Source organism: Osmerus mordax, chromosome 26 (assembly GCF_038355195.1).
Source record: "Osmerus mordax isolate fOsmMor3 chromosome 26, fOsmMor3.pri, whole genome shotgun sequence".
NCBI lineage: Eukaryota > Metazoa > Chordata > Actinopteri > Osmeriformes > Osmeridae > Osmerus > Osmerus mordax.
The window spans coordinates 7,055,258-7,071,037 of record NC_090075.1 but is presented as its reverse complement, the minus strand read 5'-3'; the positions used below and the strand labels follow the sequence as shown (position 1 = coordinate 7,071,037).

The following is a 15,780-nucleotide window of genomic DNA, read 5'->3' as shown; positions in this document are numbered from 1 at the left end:
CAGGAGTTGATTAAGGATCATGTTTTGTTCAAAACAACTTAAGGAAGCTATTACGTAATTAATCAGAGTTTGACCACACACTGTCTCTCTTAATACCAGCAATGATACCAATATGATATCATTTCATTACTTGAATTTTGATGCCTGACACTGATAGATTGCTATTATGTGTAAAACATTGCAAATATCCATCATAAACAATATTTTATCACACATTACTGTCAACGGTGGCACTATGATGTAGATTTTTGGATTTGCTAAAGAACGAAAGAAAGTACACGTGTGGTTTTATTTCCCTTCTATGTCATCTTATTCATTCGTTACCATGCACCCAACACTGACCTCCTGCAGGGTACCAACCTCGACTGAACGGACCAACCGAAATCACTAGCCAACTGGAAATCAGACTGAAGGTGCACATCCCTCTCCAATCACATCCCATGGTCGATTGCTTGGCAACCAAAAGAAGATGGAGGGAGCTAATGACACTGTAAAAATAGCACATCAATAGCTTGGTGTCTGGCAAAAAAACACATGCCGCATCATCTATAAATAGCCTTACAGCTGAGAACCAGGTATCCTCTGTGAGTACAGTATTCATTGTCTTCCGTAACACGTAACTTCTTACACTCTAACCTTCTGAGTTTAAATCAGATGAGTCAGGTGACAGACCATTTTATAATGCTATTCATAATTTTGATACTAGTGAATGCAGCTACAATTATATCCTGGTAACAAAGTGAAAGCATACAAAAAAGAATAGCTGGCGTAGGTGCTGTCTAAAATGACACAGCAATTAGTATGAACACAGACTGAATCCTCAATTTATTCAGCACTTTATTCACTACTTACAGTACCACAAACGGCCTACAATTGTGTGCAACCCTAGGACGACTATTCCCAAATGGACAAAATATGTAGGTGATTGGAATCATAGATCAGATGAGAGGCTTCGGGATGTGAAATGAAATGAAGCACAAAAAAAAAGCTTTGGCCACCTTTTTTTGTGTGTATTCCCATTTTTATGCAACATGTGCACAAAGGACCAACAAGTGATGACTTCCAGTGTATCAAAAGCAATTAAAACATGTTTGAACAGTAAAACCTTAAAAGGCTATATCAGGGCTGTCTTATCCACCAGACAGATCTCCAGGGGAGGTTGGTCGTTGCCTGGGCAACCCCACAAATGGCAACTGACGTCAAGAAGGTAGGAGAAATACCAGAGAGATCCAGAGCTGCTATGCATAATGGATCATTGAAAAAAGGCCCGCTTGAAGAGTGCTAAAGTGACTTAAAATATGCGCGCCTCTCTGGCTCCCCACCATCACTCTCTCTCTGTCTGTGAGGAGAATAGATGTTGACAATCCAAGAGTTGCACATACTTCCACTCCCCGGCCTGCCCTGGCCCATTTGAAACTCGGTTTTGAGCCACTGTTCATTCCGTCTCACCATTCTATTCAAATGGCATCGAGAAATATTTGATCCTTGAAGCTTTTTGACATCAATCAATTTTCTAATCGTCGTGACAAATCAGTAGTACTTCTCTTAGATGATGTCGAATGTACTATACTACTCTTGAAACGTATGCTTATAGTCACGTGTGTGACTACGCTCTCATTTATCTGTTCATTTTTATTCTTATTGGAAAATTGTTCATGGTCTGCTCCTTTTTGCATTACCAACCACGCCCACCCACTGAATTGTTGCTCCCAAGGTCTTTTCCATTTTTTTATTCTCTATGAATGTATTGGGGGTGTTTTTCCTTGTCTTCTTTAAGGGTTTTGGTTGGTTATCAGTGCTGATCTGTAGGCAGCTGTGAAGCCCTGTTACGATGCTTGTAAAAACGACTATACAAATGAAGTTGGATTTGATCCATGACTACTTATTACTATTCTTACAAATAAAACGGTCACCAATGAGAAATGTTGCCTGGTTCTAACATATTATCACGAGCTTGATAGGGAAGCCATCTGAATTGGATCCACAGATGCTTTTAGTCCACAAATCGTGGTCATCGTCGTGATAATGAAACCTCATTCCGGAGCAGAGCTACAGGCAATCACTCTTCTACCAGTGCAACTTGGTCCTTGTCTTATCTGTGAGCTATTGTTGGCCCCGTAAGAGTCACAGTGGCAGCTTGTTGAAGTGTCCTCATCATGTCTGTGATAGTGCATCTCGTGCAGTGTGAGAGTCACACTCTGGGGAAGCGTGACACTGATAGAGCATCCTTGTATGTGTATGCAAAGAGACAAAGCAATCTATCCACCAAATAAATACAGCCGTGCTATAAACATACCACACACATAGATGCTGGATCATTGCACTGGTCTATGTTGCGAGTTAGGTCTGTGTTCCCGAGACTACTTTGGATATCAGTGTTAAAGCTATGCGAGTCTCTGTACTAAAGACGGTATTTTTGAATCCGTTCTCATCTGAACAACATAACTTGAGTAGATGGGCCTCAGACTTAGGACACAAGGCTCCAGAGGAAATGTACTGTGAGAAGAAATGGAAGTGTACCCATTCAGGGGAATCCCAAGGACTTGAAATCAGGGATGCAATAGATTATATGCAACATGAACTGACTTGCAGTACATTTCCTTTGTGTATTGAACCAATAAATCATGTCAGAGGTTTGGAAAAGGGGTGGCAGGTCTTTTTGCCCTAACACCTTTCTGGAACTGGTTTAATAAAAATAAATAAAAAAATAATTATGCCAAAATGTCAAGCCAAGATATCCCCTCTGCTTTCACTGTACAATACCTCTGTGTTCCTTCCTGGGCTGTTAAAACACTAGGATACCAAATAATTAATTCATAACCAAGCCCACAATTAATTTGACCTGACATTTTGGTGCACTCCAGGTTTAAGACACAAGATAAGAGCGAGGCATTACCCCATGTGCGTGTGTGACAGCACACAACACGCCACTCCTTACCAGAAGCCAGACCAACAGCTGAACTGCCTTACTTGCCTTTTGCACACTCCTCTCATGCCATACATTCAACAAATGCCCAAAACATGCAAATATACTACAGGGTATTGAGCTCTTTTACCTTCTTCAATGCAGATGCGTGGGAGGGGAAATGGGCGTTTTCCACATATGTCCTTGTGTGCATGGATTGTGAGCAGCACAGGCAGTGGTGTGGTTTCAGTTCTTGCTCGACTCAGTCTGAATTCTGCAAGGAAGAGCCGTAATGTAGAGAGGTTGATGCATGAGGCAGGGGGTGGGTGGGTGGGTGTGTGTGTGTGTGTGTGTGTGAGAGAGAGAGAGAGTGGGTGATACAGGAGAGGGGAGAGGGAGTTGTATTTTAAAGGGACATAACTTTATTCCTAAGATAGATATGGATCTTGATTGTGGCAATTATGAAGGTATGCCAGTACACGCCTGCATCAATTTGCTGACCTTATTATGGAAGCGATGGGTAGTACATTAGTTACTAAGGTCCGGGTTCATTGCTTAACATAAACAATCTAAACATACATCATCCCTAAACATACACAATATAAATTGTTACAGCATCATAAAACAGTTATCGGACACTGTTGTTGTATAGTGTCTGATAGCTGATTGTGCACTGTGATAATGCTTGATTTTCATATATTAAGGTTATTAACTTAAAATACATTTACATTTATCGCACCACCATTTGTTCTTGCTCAGTCCCAAAATTCAGTGTTTGGATCCGTTTACTCGCTCTGAGCGCAATAGGCTTGCTGTCTCAGAGTAACTTGACGCTAACGTCATGGTTAGAAGCGGATGTGACGAACCCATTGTTCACTTTGATTGGATAGTCCTCGCAAGGTAGCATGGCGCCTTGTTAGGTTGCACAAAATTAGCGAATTTCTTTTGTTGTGACCAAACGTTTAGCTAGTGACTCTGTGTTTCTAGTTTTGTATTTTTCCAGATCGGGACATTTGTGATCATTCATCATTAGAGAGGATGAGTGGTGGAGTGTATGGAGGCGGTGAGTGTTATCTTTAGGACAACATTATGTGAATAAACCTGCCACGTTGTTTCGCTGAAGGCTCTGCATTTCTGCAACCAAGCTAGCGCTAGCTAGTTAACGGGTGGCTTGCCAGCTAGCTGAAATGTCTGGACAATTCTGGATTAGAGAGCCACATCCAGTTATAAATTATGCACACTGCGAAATTTATTATTTGTTGTAGTTTGAGAAGTAAAAAAGGCCACAAAAAGCACAATATTACTATTTACATGGTTCAAATCCAGTTAAAGATGCTAATATCATCACATAGCTATATAGCTAGCTAGCAAATGTTAGCAACCAACAAGTTAGCTGTGGAATGAATGAATCAACATACCTAACATGTACTAGGGTCATTCATTTCATGTTTTACATGAAAACATTAAGTGTAAAGTAAATCAAAAACAATATTTTTCTTGTATTTCCCTAGACTGCCTCGTCAATTAGCCAGTTAACTTGCAAACTAACTTGTTAGTTTATTAGACTGAAAACCTTGTTTCTGTCTACAATGGTAGTAAAACTGTGATGTATTCTGCAGATGAGGTTGGAGCCTTGGTGTTTGATATTGGTTCATATTCAGTGAGGGCTGGCTATGCTGGGGAAGATTGTCCCAAGGTAAGTGGAACAGTCAGATGACCTGATTAACTTGACTGTATCATCCTCATTTGAATATTCACTTTCTTGTCAAGGTTATTGCAATGTCGGAAAAAGAGGTCTGTTACACTTGAGACTGTCAAACATGAATTTAGCCCGTACTTGGGCACCCATCTCACTTGCGTCAATCATACCTCTTTTAGAATAGAATAGAAAAATGGTCAAGTGTCAGTGGGACATTGGGTCCGTGCAAGTAGTGCATCGTATTCTGATATATTCTGATCGTTCCTCAGTCAGTCTGTTAATGTGCGTTCAACCACAACGTCTTCAGAACAGCATTCAGCAATGTTTAATCCCGCCAGGAGACCTTTTATAAATACTTTTCATAAACACAGCCTCAATGCGCTCACTGTTGACAGAACGACGCACACTGGGATGGGTGTGCGTGCCGTTCAAAAGACACCGGCCATCACTGTGACACTGTAGCCCTTCTGTGTGGTCAGGCAGACTTCCCCACGGTGATCGGCGTGACCCTGGACAGGGAGGATGGCAGCACGCCGATGGAGACGGACGGCGACAAGGGCAAGCAGAGCGGCACCACCTACTACATCGACACCAACCAGCTGAGGGTGGCCCGGGAGAACATGGAGGTCATGTCCCCCCTCAAGAATGGCATGAGTGAGTCCGCCCACCCCTCGTCACACGATCCTGCAGACGGTGTCTGTTACAGCCGCGCTGTCGTGTCATAGTTCCGAAGTGATGAAACAAAACAATCGTCGATCGATGAGAAGAGGGAAAGTGGATGCTGAATGGGAGGCCAGCTGTATGCTTTTAGACCTTTTCTTTATGATTTCATTCGTCATTGTTAGTGGTTTCTTTACAGACCAGGTCACCTGTTTGGGGGTCAGGTGAAGGCATATTGATTAGTGTGTTTCCTCAGAACTGTCCATGGTGCTGAAGTTCTGTTGACGCATGCAGCCCATGTATAAACACTTGTCCTTGTCTCACCGTGCATTTCACATAACCACAGTGAAGCGCTGCATATGCTGGGAAATCTCACCTGGTGCTGGTTGCTGGTGCCGCGTGTATGGAGAAAGTATGCCTGCACGGTGACCTGGCTGATGCTAATGTGAAATCAGTTCAGGGGAGTTGGGCTATTTAGAGGAGAGAAACTGTGACACCAATCTTAATTGCAGCATAACTGCATCGTGGGACCAGAGACCCCCTTTGGGGACTGACCTGGTACATTTACCCATTTGCTCAAATTATCAAAGCTCGTCAATCTATTTTCTCCTATCTGAACCAGCAACAAGAGAGGGAGGGGCGGTTAGCATTCGATTGTAGGAGGATTTTTGGAGTGAAGAGCATACCTAGTAGGGTTTGCTGACTGCTCAAAAACATGCCACTGTGTATCAGTATCTCTGATGTAGTGCCTATACATTTTTCACTGTATTGTACACAATTCTATGAGTGTATAAACCCCTATAGATGATTTATGCAGCCCCCCCATCTCTTTCCAGTTGAGGACTGGGACAGCTTCCAGGCCATTCTAGACCACACCTACAAGATGCACTTCAAGTCTGAACCCAGTCTGCATCCAGTTCTCATGTCAGAAGCATCGGTGAGTTTGTCTCTTTAGGCAGGCATTTGTAGACGTTGAACATTAAATATCTGGGGGGATATTAGTTTTACTTTTATGTGCTTATCAATTACACCATGGTTATCAAAACATTAAAATCGCTATAAATACCAATGTATTTTTACGTATTCAAAATAGATCATTAATTTAATATTCAATCTACAAAGCATCATGAAAATTGGCTGGATATCGTCAATCTTTCAGTCCTTAAGTTATGTCACGGCCCATACGAACTGTCATTTAGTTGTGGATAGATTTGTAGCTTTTGAGCTACAGGGGTCAGTGTTCTGTGTTTTGGCATTGAAAATGTATGTTTCATATCTCCTTTTCTCCTCTCTTGGGCAGTGGAACACACGAGCGAAGCGTGAGAAGCTAACAGAGCTGATGTTTGAGCATTACAACATCCCGGCCTTCTTCCTGTGCAAAACAGCGGTGTTGTCCTCGTATCCTTTGACACACACCTGACTCACACACCTGACTCACACACCTGACTCACACACCTGACTCACACACCTGACCCGCAGGCGTTCTCTCTCTGTTGGTCATGTAGGTAGAGAGACGCGTGATTCGATGTAAACCCTATCCTCTATCTCCTTTAACTCTCGGGTTGTCCAGCTTTGCCAACGGGCGGTCCACAGGGTTGGTGCTCGACAGTGGAGCCACGCACACGACAGCCATTCCGGTGCACGACGGCTACGTCCTGCAGCAAGGTGAATGCCCGCCTCTTTCTTTCCCCACCATTCAGTTCATCCCTTTTGAAATTGAAGACGTTCAATAAAGTTGGCCCGCGCCAAAGTTTGATTTTAATAGCGGAAAATGGGCTGGTGCCACGCTCACCCCTCCACTCGGCAAACCGAATGCCCTTTTGGAAACACCGCACGGAGGAAGGAGTAGCAAGACATAGTATCATGGTTTGACATTTTTTCAACTTCTGAATCATCCCCTTACATTCAAGACAAATATTTGGAGGAAATGGCAGCCATCTTGGCACAACCTCAAGGTCTAGTCTTTCTGGAGGGAGGCCATTCGAGAAGGAGATGCACTGAAACAACACCCGAAGAACCGTACTGGAAACCAAACAGGCACATAAATAGGGACGAGAAACACCAGGAAATCAATGGAGCCTTTTTTGTGGATATGATATGGGAGGGGGGGGGGGGGGGGTATGGTGGTTTGGAAGTGTATCGTATTGAGGTCATTAAGGACAACTGAACCCTGCTTGATTCTTTAGCTTGCGTCATTGTCTGTTAAGGTGATTGGATTCTGAATGGGTGAAAGTTTTTTTTTTTTTTTCATTTATAGGTTGATAGTGTTTTAAGCTACTGGTCTACACATTGTGTACATGCAAAAGTATTGCACACACATTAATTACAGGAGAGAAAAAAAGTTGATTGAGAACATTTGAATGAATATGCCTATATCAAACGCAGTTGGAACGGTTTTGTCTTTTGGCTCAATTTTCCAACCAAACTGTAAAAATGTAGTGTAACTCTAAAGCCAATTCTGTTTTCTTCTTGTTTTACAGGAATCGTTAAGTCTCCCTTAGCAGGGGACTTTATGAGTATGCAATGTAGAGAGCTATTTCAAGAGTTGAATGTTGAAATAGTCCCTCCTTACATGATTGCATCAAAGGTGAGACCTGCTAAAGTAAGTCAAAACCATTCATTTCAGAGATACCACATCTCATTTACTTTGGTGCTATTATTACGGTGGTGGGGCGTTGTAAGTACAATTTACAGACATTTTAAAATGTGTCTCATCATCAACATGGTCCTGTTGTGTGTAGTCCTGTCGTGTGCATCCATTGCATGTCAGTTATACCACGTTTGGGCACAGCCATTGCTTACGAATAAGTTATGTCTATTATATTTGTGTACGGTATTGATGTTTTGAAAAGAATGTGCATGCATTTATGTCGATGTTGAAGAACGAGGATCACAAATGATACTGTAAATATGTTTGCAATGTGCTTGCATGAGAATCTACTGGAGGCTGGCTGCTTAATAGGCTGCTTTTTATGAGCATTATTGACCATGGTTGATTTCAAATGAATTAAACCAACTAATTGATGATGTACTCACGATTTGAAGTATCTAAAAAAAAAAACGAGGACATTATTTTATGATATCGTGGCATTTACTGCATATAAAAGGCATAGGTGTACTATATGCCTGCATGGAAGACGATGACCAACCAAAAAAATATGAAACATTTCACACAGCATCATTCATGCCTCATGCGTTTACGACTCCAGCGTGACATGCTGGCCCACTTTCCTCATGCCACCATCGACCGTGGGTCTCCATGTGGGCGCCTCTCCTCCGTCACGCACAAACACACCGTCCCTCCTCGTCTTGACAGCCCACTGCCTGACTGAGCGCGTGTACTTTCAGGACGCGGTCCGCGAGGGATCCCCGGCCAGCTGGAAGAAGAAGGAGAAACTGCCTCAGGTCACCCGCTCCTGGCACAACTACATGTGCAATGTAAGCGAGCCACGCCCTCCATCCGGATCTTTTTTCCCGGCCAGATGTAGATTATGTCCCACGATCGGCGCTTTGTCACCGTTCCAGCCGAGTCGCTCTCAGGGAGGGGGCCTGTCACCTGTTTGTCTTGCAGAAGGCTGCTGGCTAACATCCGGAAGATGCCGGCGTTGTCGCTGCCAGCATAGGGAGGGGATCGCCGCGTTGATGGTTTTTAGTCGAGTGCGTTGCCTTTCATTTGAAATAAAGCTTGGTTTTTCTCCGTTCCAAAGACGGTGATCCAGGACTTCCAAGCTTCCGTGCTGCAGGTGTCGGACTCCCCCTACGATGAACAGTAAGTGCCGTCCTCGCCACGGCTGGCAGTCAATTTCACAATGCCGGCTGTGCAATGAAGCTCCATCATAGCGGTGATCTGTCTCCCTTCACAGAGTGGCAGCCCAGATGCCCACAGTGCATTACGAACTACCCAACGGCTACAACTGTGACTTTGGCGCAGAAAGGCTGAAGATTCCAGAGGGTCTCTTCGATCCTTCCAATGCCAAGGTGGGAAATCAAGCACGCACTAAGTATTTGCAAATAATTTGAGGGTGTTCTTAGATTTTTGGCAATAACATTGGATTCGTTTTTTCCCCCCCCCATGGTTCTGAAACAAAATGCTGTTTCCAAAACTCTGTTGTTTCGATGCTTCGCAGGGCTTGTCAGGCAACACCATGCTCGGGGTGGGTCACGTGGTCACCACCAGCGTGGGCATGTGCGACATCGACATTCGGCCGGTGAGTGCCAATTTTTGCCCCGTCATCTTTACGAACCCCCAGTCAAACAAACTAATGACGTCATACAATAGATTCAACAGTGAATACAATAGATTCGACAATGAAAAGAATACACAATTGATGTTGTTCCCCCCCAAAAAAGGATAAACCTGCCTGTATTCGTTTGGACTTTCCACAGGACTTCTAATGATTTGTTCCCTTTTATTCCAGGGTCTGTATGGCAGTGTGGTGGTCACTGGAGGAAACACACTGATCCAGGGCTTCACGGACCGCCTCAACAGAGAGCTCTCCCAGAAGACCCCTCCTGTGAGTACTAATTAGACCCCCCATCTCAATGAAACGACATGCTAACCTCATTTCTTAAGAGCACAAATGTTGTCAATGAAATCATTTGTGGTACTTGGAAAGTTCTGTAGATGTTACTATCCTACAGCGCTGTTTTTTTTCTTCTAACATGCCTCCCTTTTGTTATTTCCAGAGCATGAGGCTAAAGCTGATCGCCAACAACACGACTGTGGAGCGCAGGTTCAGTGCCTGGATAGGAGGCTCAATCCTAGCATCACTAGTGAGTGGACAACAGCACTGTCACACCAACTGTATAAAAACAGCAGTTTACATACCCCCCAATTCACAATCGCATCACCCAGGTTACAGTTAGATAAAAGGCAGATGATTTAAAGTTGTCTTTTCTCTGTCAGGGAACCTTCCAGCAAATGTGGATCTCCAAACAAGAGTACGAAGAGGGCGGGAAGCAGTGCGTGGACAGGAAGTGCCCTTGATGGACCGAAGCAGGTCTGCCTCTGTAACCCACGGACATGAACGCATTCTAGTGAGACGTTTTAGCTGGGACTCAGGAACAACGAAGTACAGTCAATGTTTTTATAGCGTTTTCTTTTTGTATAACAATGATCTTGTCCGTCTCGTATGACTAGGTAGAGATCGTTGACTTTCTCTTGCCGTCTAACTCACCATTATGAATCCAGATCTCATAGCATTCCCCATAGCTATGAACAGAAAGGAAGACAAAAAAAATGTATCTCCATGTTGTCAGTACGTGTTCTTTTGATATCAAGCTCATTGTCAGGTTACACAATGGTAGTGTGTCAATTTGGGCAAATGATCTTTTTTTTTATACTCGGTGAATGAGCAGTAATTCACTAAGTGAGAAGGACTCACTTAAATATTGTCTGTATTTAATTTCACGTGTTGATATCATTGGGTATTTGCTGTCTTTTGAGAATAAAGTTCCCTTTTGTTAAATGATGTCCTAAATACCAAGACTGGTGATGTTTTGAATTGTTTAATCTGAAAACCCATTACAATGATGTAATACCGAAAAACATGCCACAAAACAATACATGATCAAACGGTACATATGATCAATCTTAAAATTCATTAACATCTGTGCAGTAATAAAGTAACTTACTTGAGTAATTAGAGCATTACGACACATCCTGAAAACAAATGTCAAGGGTTGACATAAATAACAAGGTATACATTTTTACTGGTTTTGGTAGCAAAAGAAGGAGGGGGGGGCATGTTTCCACCATCTCATGATTGGGCCTTCATTGGGGGGAACTTCTCCTGGAGCTGGGCTTGCTTCTTCATCTCAGTGTTAGCCTTCCTAACCCTGGTTCGGAGGTGTTTCTCAATACGAAGCCTGAAAGAAAGTGAATAACTTACGTATCCAGCTTTACTCGGTGTAAAGTCAGCAGCTCGATACTTGTGACAATGGCATCTAAAGTGCTTCAAACATATATATATATATATATACACACACATATTGAGAGAGATTGAAATGAATATGATGCATCAGTTTATTTTCTTACCTTATATGGGGAAGAACAAATCCAGGTGTGTAGAAACGTTTTCGCTTGTACCTCTTGTTCATATACCAGGGTATGGCATGCTCTCTGAATCGGTACCTGGATAGAGCCACAGGCAGAAAAACAGCACCGCTTGCCATTAAGCTGGCTACTTTGAATGCTCTGAATTACAGAGGGGTGGTGTCCAACAGACTGTTTGCACTGATGTGTCATGTCACTGCATAACTCACACACATAGCTGTCCTTTACTGAGTTTGATATTGGGACCTCTGACTGACGTGACCACCTCACATAAAACACTGCTTCATGCTTTTACGCCATTTAAAGACACCCAGTGTTTTTTTGTTGTTGGTCAAAGCAAGAGGAAGTTGAAGTAATTCAACCTCAACTGGTTGTGTAGTGTTGTTGGTCTGTACCCACCAGTAAACATGTCCAAAGAGTGACTTCCTCCAGGCTCCAGGTCTGGCTCTCTCCTGCCCTGTCTGCAGCATGCGCAAAGCATCTTCCCTCTCCTTCACCACCGTGTCCAGTCGCTTCATAGACCTCTCCACCTGGAGACGAGAGTTCGGCTGTAAGAAGATATCCTTCTACATGCCCTGTGATGTTCAATGTGAGGAAGCTTGGTGCGTTTACCTTTTTTAGACGTTCAGGGCTTGGCATCTGCATGCACTGCCGTTTCGACTCCTGTTCAACGGTAAGCAACATGTTCTTCTCTTTCAGGAGTACATACCTGAAACAGCAGATGATGTTCCATTATTTCAATGAACGTGGCCTAGTATGTACACATTCCCTTGAGGGCATCAATGCCATTTCTGTAGTTCATAGTGTGACCCTTCCATTCCCTACCATAGTTTGTGTAGGTCTTCGTTACTTTTGGCCCTCAGATGCTTTGCTGTCCATGGAGCACCTGATATCAATACAACATACAAAAACTCTTCAGTAACCGTATGACCCATTCATTTGAATCAGGTGTGCTGGAGCAGGGAAACATCTAAAACATGCAGGACAGGGGTTCTCGAGGACCATGATTGAACACTCCTGGGTTAGACAATAGAATCCTCCATCCTGGTAACATTTGGTTCAAAAGCAATGCTTACCAGACTTCACCGTGGATTGTCCCCAGTTCTCGGGTACGTCGAAAAACTCATCCAGCCCTCTTCTGCTGACAGTAGTGTGCAGGGGTCGACACTGACCTCGGTTGCCGATTTGACAGTGCCATGTTAAGCCCACAAGTGAAGACGCTTGCCTAAAAAGAGAGAATTATTATTTTGAGATAATGGAAGCCCAGTGAGATCATCCCCTGCTGCCTCTTTACGTTAGCTACGCAAATTATACGTAAATTACGTTTTTGTTTGTGCTTACCTGTTTAGATAAGACTGCGATTTTGACAAATTTAATGCGGCTTGTTGAGGTGATATAGAAGTAGATATTCTGATTGCGTTTTGAAACTGTTTGCAAAGTGTCAAAACGCGTCCTGCTGAGGTCGCCGCCATCTTTCCTATTGAATTTACCCAGCATGCATTGAAAAAATTGTATATAATAAAATAACATTAAATTAATTTTAAATGCCTACTGTACCCTGAGAATTTATTTTTATTTTTATTAACAACAACAAAGTTATTGGAACCAACAAAAGAGAAAGAAACGGAGGATTGTATATTTTCTTTCCCTTAGTAAACATGGCTGACTTCAACGTCAAATATCCATGGACCAAAAGATTCTCGAGTTCCCAGACTATGTGCCCTCAGTAGTGATGGTAGGCATGAGCGTTCTCCGGTCTGCTGCTGCGTTTGCAGCCAGACTAAATCCTTTAAAATCAGGAAATACTGCGGCTAATTTGCTCACAAGGACAATCCCACGCACAGATAAAGGTAAAAGGTGTTTTAGGAGTTCACCAATTAATTTGTAATTTCAAAAGAATGGCTATATCCTGCTGTGACCTTGTGGCTAAGCCTCGTTAGCCATGGCTAGCAAGCTAGCTAGCTAGGCTAACTAACGTCCAAGGGGAGGTTGAGAAGCTAACGTCCTCATCTAGATTTCCATCAGCACCGCTAACTAGCTAGCAATCACAAATAGTGACAGTTACATAATATGTAATGCAGCCGTCTCATGTCAATTCTAGCGATTAGCAAGTAGTAGCTACTGTATGAGAGATTGACCAACAAAACACCATCAACAAAGTCAAGACAAGTTAAAAAGGTGAATTGGTTAGTAGCTACCTGACAACACATGCAATTGTTGTCGATTGACGTTGTGTTGCATATCACTATCTATATTTCTGTATAGTTATAATGTGTTTGATTTGCTCACTTCTATAAGTGAAAACCACCTTTTGCTTTGTTGTAGTGGGTCAGCTTTGTTTTAAGCAGTCTTAAGTGTAGTAGCCTACACTTGCCAATAATGTGTGTTGACTGTGGCACTGTTTCAGCAGTAGTAGCAGTAGGTACTTGATTCTCAAGCAGAAATTGCAGCGTTGCTGCAGGCAAGAACAGGAAATAGGAATAGGAAATCAAAAAGAACAGGTTACCAATACCAAGTAACACAGTTTAAAAATACAAGATGATTTTACTGGCGCTACAAGTCTCAATGTGTGGTTCAGTATGTGTTGCAGTGTTTTGCTGAACACCTTATCCTTTTGAACTTTCAGTGGCAATTCGCTGGGGAGGCCATGGAAAGCAAATGTTCATCATCAAACCCACCGAATTTTATGACAGGAGGTTTCTGCGCCTATTGGTAGGTGTTTGATATCATGAAAGTTAAAAAACAATTATGTTAGGGTTATTTTTACATTGACATACGCGTCTGCCGTTTTGATGACAAGACAACTGCAGTTTCAGAACTTATGACAGGTACACATCAGAAGTCCTTTTAACATGATAAGTTTTCTCCTTTTAGCAATTCTACATCTTGCTGACTGGAATTCCGATGGTTATCATTGTCACATCTGTGAATGTGTTTGTTGGTAAGTCTCATTGATTTGTTTCTAACTATTGATAAAATGTTTGATTTCAGTATGGTACACTTGTTTGATCTTGGTCATGTCAGCATTATTTTGAACATACGAAAATAACTTTATTGTGTTAACATTTTAGGTGAGGCTGAGCTGGCTGAGATTCCAGAGGGCTATGAACCCGAATATTGGGAGTATTACAAGGTAGTGTCCTCGCTACCACAACTAACACACCTTCACCTTTAGACAAGCATGTGAAATGCCCTGTTTGATTGTGACTTTGTGTATCATTTAAGAATTGGATGATTTTGATGATTAATGAACATGCTCATTGCTAAACATGTTGTCACGAGAACGAGCTTCTTGTGGTTGATGGTGACCTCGTCACTGTATGTTTCTCTGCAGCACCCCATCACCAGGTGGATTTCACGGACTTTCTATGACTCCCCGGCAAAAGACTATGAGAAAATGATGGCTCTAATCCAGATTGAACAGGAGAAGGGCCAGCTGAGGTGAGCGACAGACTGACTCTATAATCGATTCTGTCACATAGGCAATGAACTGGAAAGGCAGTCTAGTAAGCTCTTAAAAAAAACAAGCATCGTTGCACAGTATGACAAATGCAATATATTGCAAAATGTATTGAATTCACATACCTGTATTGTTGTGGGGTAAATGTAAGAGATAATGACGACATCAAGTGCTACAATGGGACTAGACTTAATTGTTAAGGTACATTTTCTTCATTCCGTGTTTTTTTTTCTTCTTTTTCTTCTTCTTTCAGACGTACAGAGCTGGAGGTGCGTAAACACATGAGAGAGAAGGGAGATGGACCCTGGTTCCATATGCAGACCCTTGACAAGAATCTGATTGACAACAGCATCAAGTCAACACCTGACAACTGAACCAGCCAGTCCAATCACCTACTGTATCAAGTCCCATCTGTTAACGTTATACAGTGATGAATGCCACTGTGTGTATATTTTTCCTCATTGCTTTAATAAAGTATATATAACTGAATTGTTTTCACTTTGTCATGAGCTTCACAATAATATTTGAGTCATCTTTGTTTCATAAAGGTTGCTTCATACACATGTACATTTCCACATGATGGCAGTGCTGAGTAGACACAACCTTAATTTGATGAAAGTATAAGGTATATTATCAATTCAATGGAATTTAGGAAAATAAATGGTTTACTTTTATGTAATTGTTATTTAACTCATTGAGGTATCAGTTATGAATTGTTGTATTTTTTTTCAATTATAACAGTAACAAACCAATCAAAAAGAAAAAATAATTCTAAATAATTGAGATATTGTTGAACACAATTAGTTGAAAACTCTTGTACTGTCTCCAATGACTTTGTCTAGAACACCTGGCATCAATTAGAACGTGCCGTGTAGATCAATGCATCTGTCCTGCATTTGTTATCTGAAATGTCAGGCTACCTTGCAATTTATTACAGACGCATGACGTTCCCTTTTTTTGTGTACATTACCATTATTACAATTTGTATGATGTAAATAAAA

At 42.2% G+C, this 15,780-nt stretch overlaps 3 protein-coding genes across 4 annotated transcripts; 2 read left to right on the top strand and 1 right to left on the bottom strand.

The window, feature by feature from the left end:
• The first annotated feature begins 3,814 nt into the window (after nt 1-3,814).
• actl6a (actin-like 6A) lies at nt 3,815-10,735 on the top strand. 2 transcript variants are annotated; one of them, XM_067229756.1, is made up of 14 exons: nt 3,815-3,968; nt 4,525-4,601; nt 5,084-5,258; nt 6,101-6,201; nt 6,565-6,662; nt 6,835-6,929; nt 7,745-7,851; nt 8,613-8,702; nt 8,972-9,033; nt 9,128-9,242; nt 9,392-9,472; nt 9,683-9,778; nt 9,951-10,037; nt 10,171-10,735. In XM_067229756.1, exons 1-14 carry the CDS (start codon nt 3,944-3,946, stop codon nt 10,249-10,251), a joined length of 1,290 nt encoding a protein of 429 aa, XP_067085857.1. In that variant the 5' UTR covers nt 3,815-3,943; the 3' UTR covers nt 10,252-10,735. The 2 variants fall into 2 exon arrangements, with proteins under 2 accessions (XP_067085857.1, XP_067085856.1); XM_067229755.1 differs by having other exon boundaries at nt 7,745-7,866.
• Nucleotides 10,736-10,763: 28 nt separating this feature from the next.
• mrpl47 (mitochondrial ribosomal protein L47) lies at nt 10,764-12,791 on the bottom strand. Its single transcript, XM_067229754.1, has 7 exons — nt 12,661-12,791; nt 12,396-12,544; nt 12,145-12,205; nt 11,932-12,028; nt 11,719-11,849; nt 11,302-11,397; nt 10,764-11,132 (listed from the first exon to the last, which is right to left on the bottom strand). The coding sequence occupies exons 1-7, from the start codon at nt 12,789-12,791 to the stop codon at nt 11,024-11,026; spliced, it is 774 nt and encodes a 257-aa protein (XP_067085855.1). The 3' UTR covers nt 10,764-11,023.
• Nucleotides 12,792-13,042: 251 nt separating this feature from the next.
• On the top strand, nt 13,043-15,268 carry ndufb5 (NADH:ubiquinone oxidoreductase subunit B5). Its single transcript, XM_067229886.1, has 6 exons — nt 13,043-13,169; nt 13,946-14,031; nt 14,194-14,260; nt 14,391-14,452; nt 14,654-14,760; nt 15,033-15,268. Exons 1-6 carry the CDS (start codon nt 13,052-13,054, stop codon nt 15,151-15,153), a joined length of 561 nt encoding a protein of 186 aa, XP_067085987.1. The 5' UTR covers nt 13,043-13,051; the 3' UTR covers nt 15,154-15,268.
• Nucleotides 15,269-15,780: the final 512 nt, after the last annotated feature.

What these genes read in the sequence shown, in the direction of transcription:
- actl6a (XM_067229755.1), top strand. Translation starts at nt 3,944, where the DNA reads ATGAGTGGTGGAGTGTATGGAGGCG. An exon ending in GACTCCCCCTACGATGAACA is followed by an intron (nt 9,034 to 9,127) that starts GTAAGTGCCGTC and finishes CTCCCTTCACAG; the next exon opens with AGTGGCAGCCCAGATGCCCA. An exon ending in TCTCCCAGAAGACCCCTCCT is followed by an intron (nt 9,779 to 9,950) that starts GTGAGTACTAAT and finishes TGTTATTTCCAG; the next exon opens with AGCATGAGGCTAAAGCTGAT.
- mrpl47 (XM_067229754.1), bottom strand. Translation starts at nt 12,791, where the DNA reads ATGGCGGCGACCTCAGCAGGACGCGTTTTGACACTTTGCAAACAGTTT. An exon ending in GCCCTGAACGTCTAAAAAAG is followed by an intron (nt 11,850 to 11,931) that starts GTAAACGCACCA and finishes TCTCGTCTCCAG; the next exon opens with GTGGAGAGGTCTATGAAGCG. An exon ending in TTTGTTCTTCCCCATATAAG is followed by an intron (nt 11,133 to 11,301) that starts GTAAGAAAATAA and finishes ACTTTCTTTCAG; the next exon opens with GCTTCGTATTGAGAAACACC.
- ndufb5 (XM_067229886.1), top strand. Translation starts at nt 13,052, where the DNA reads ATGGTAGGCATGAGCGTTCTCCGGTCTGCTGCTGCGTTTGCAGCCAGA. An exon ending in AATATTGGGAGTATTACAAG is followed by an intron (nt 14,453 to 14,653) that starts GTAGTGTCCTCG and finishes GTTTCTCTGCAG; the next exon opens with CACCCCATCACCAGGTGGAT. An exon ending in CAGGAGAAGGGCCAGCTGAG is followed by an intron (nt 14,761 to 15,032) that starts GTGAGCGACAGA and finishes TTCTTCTTTCAG; the next exon opens with ACGTACAGAGCTGGAGGTGC.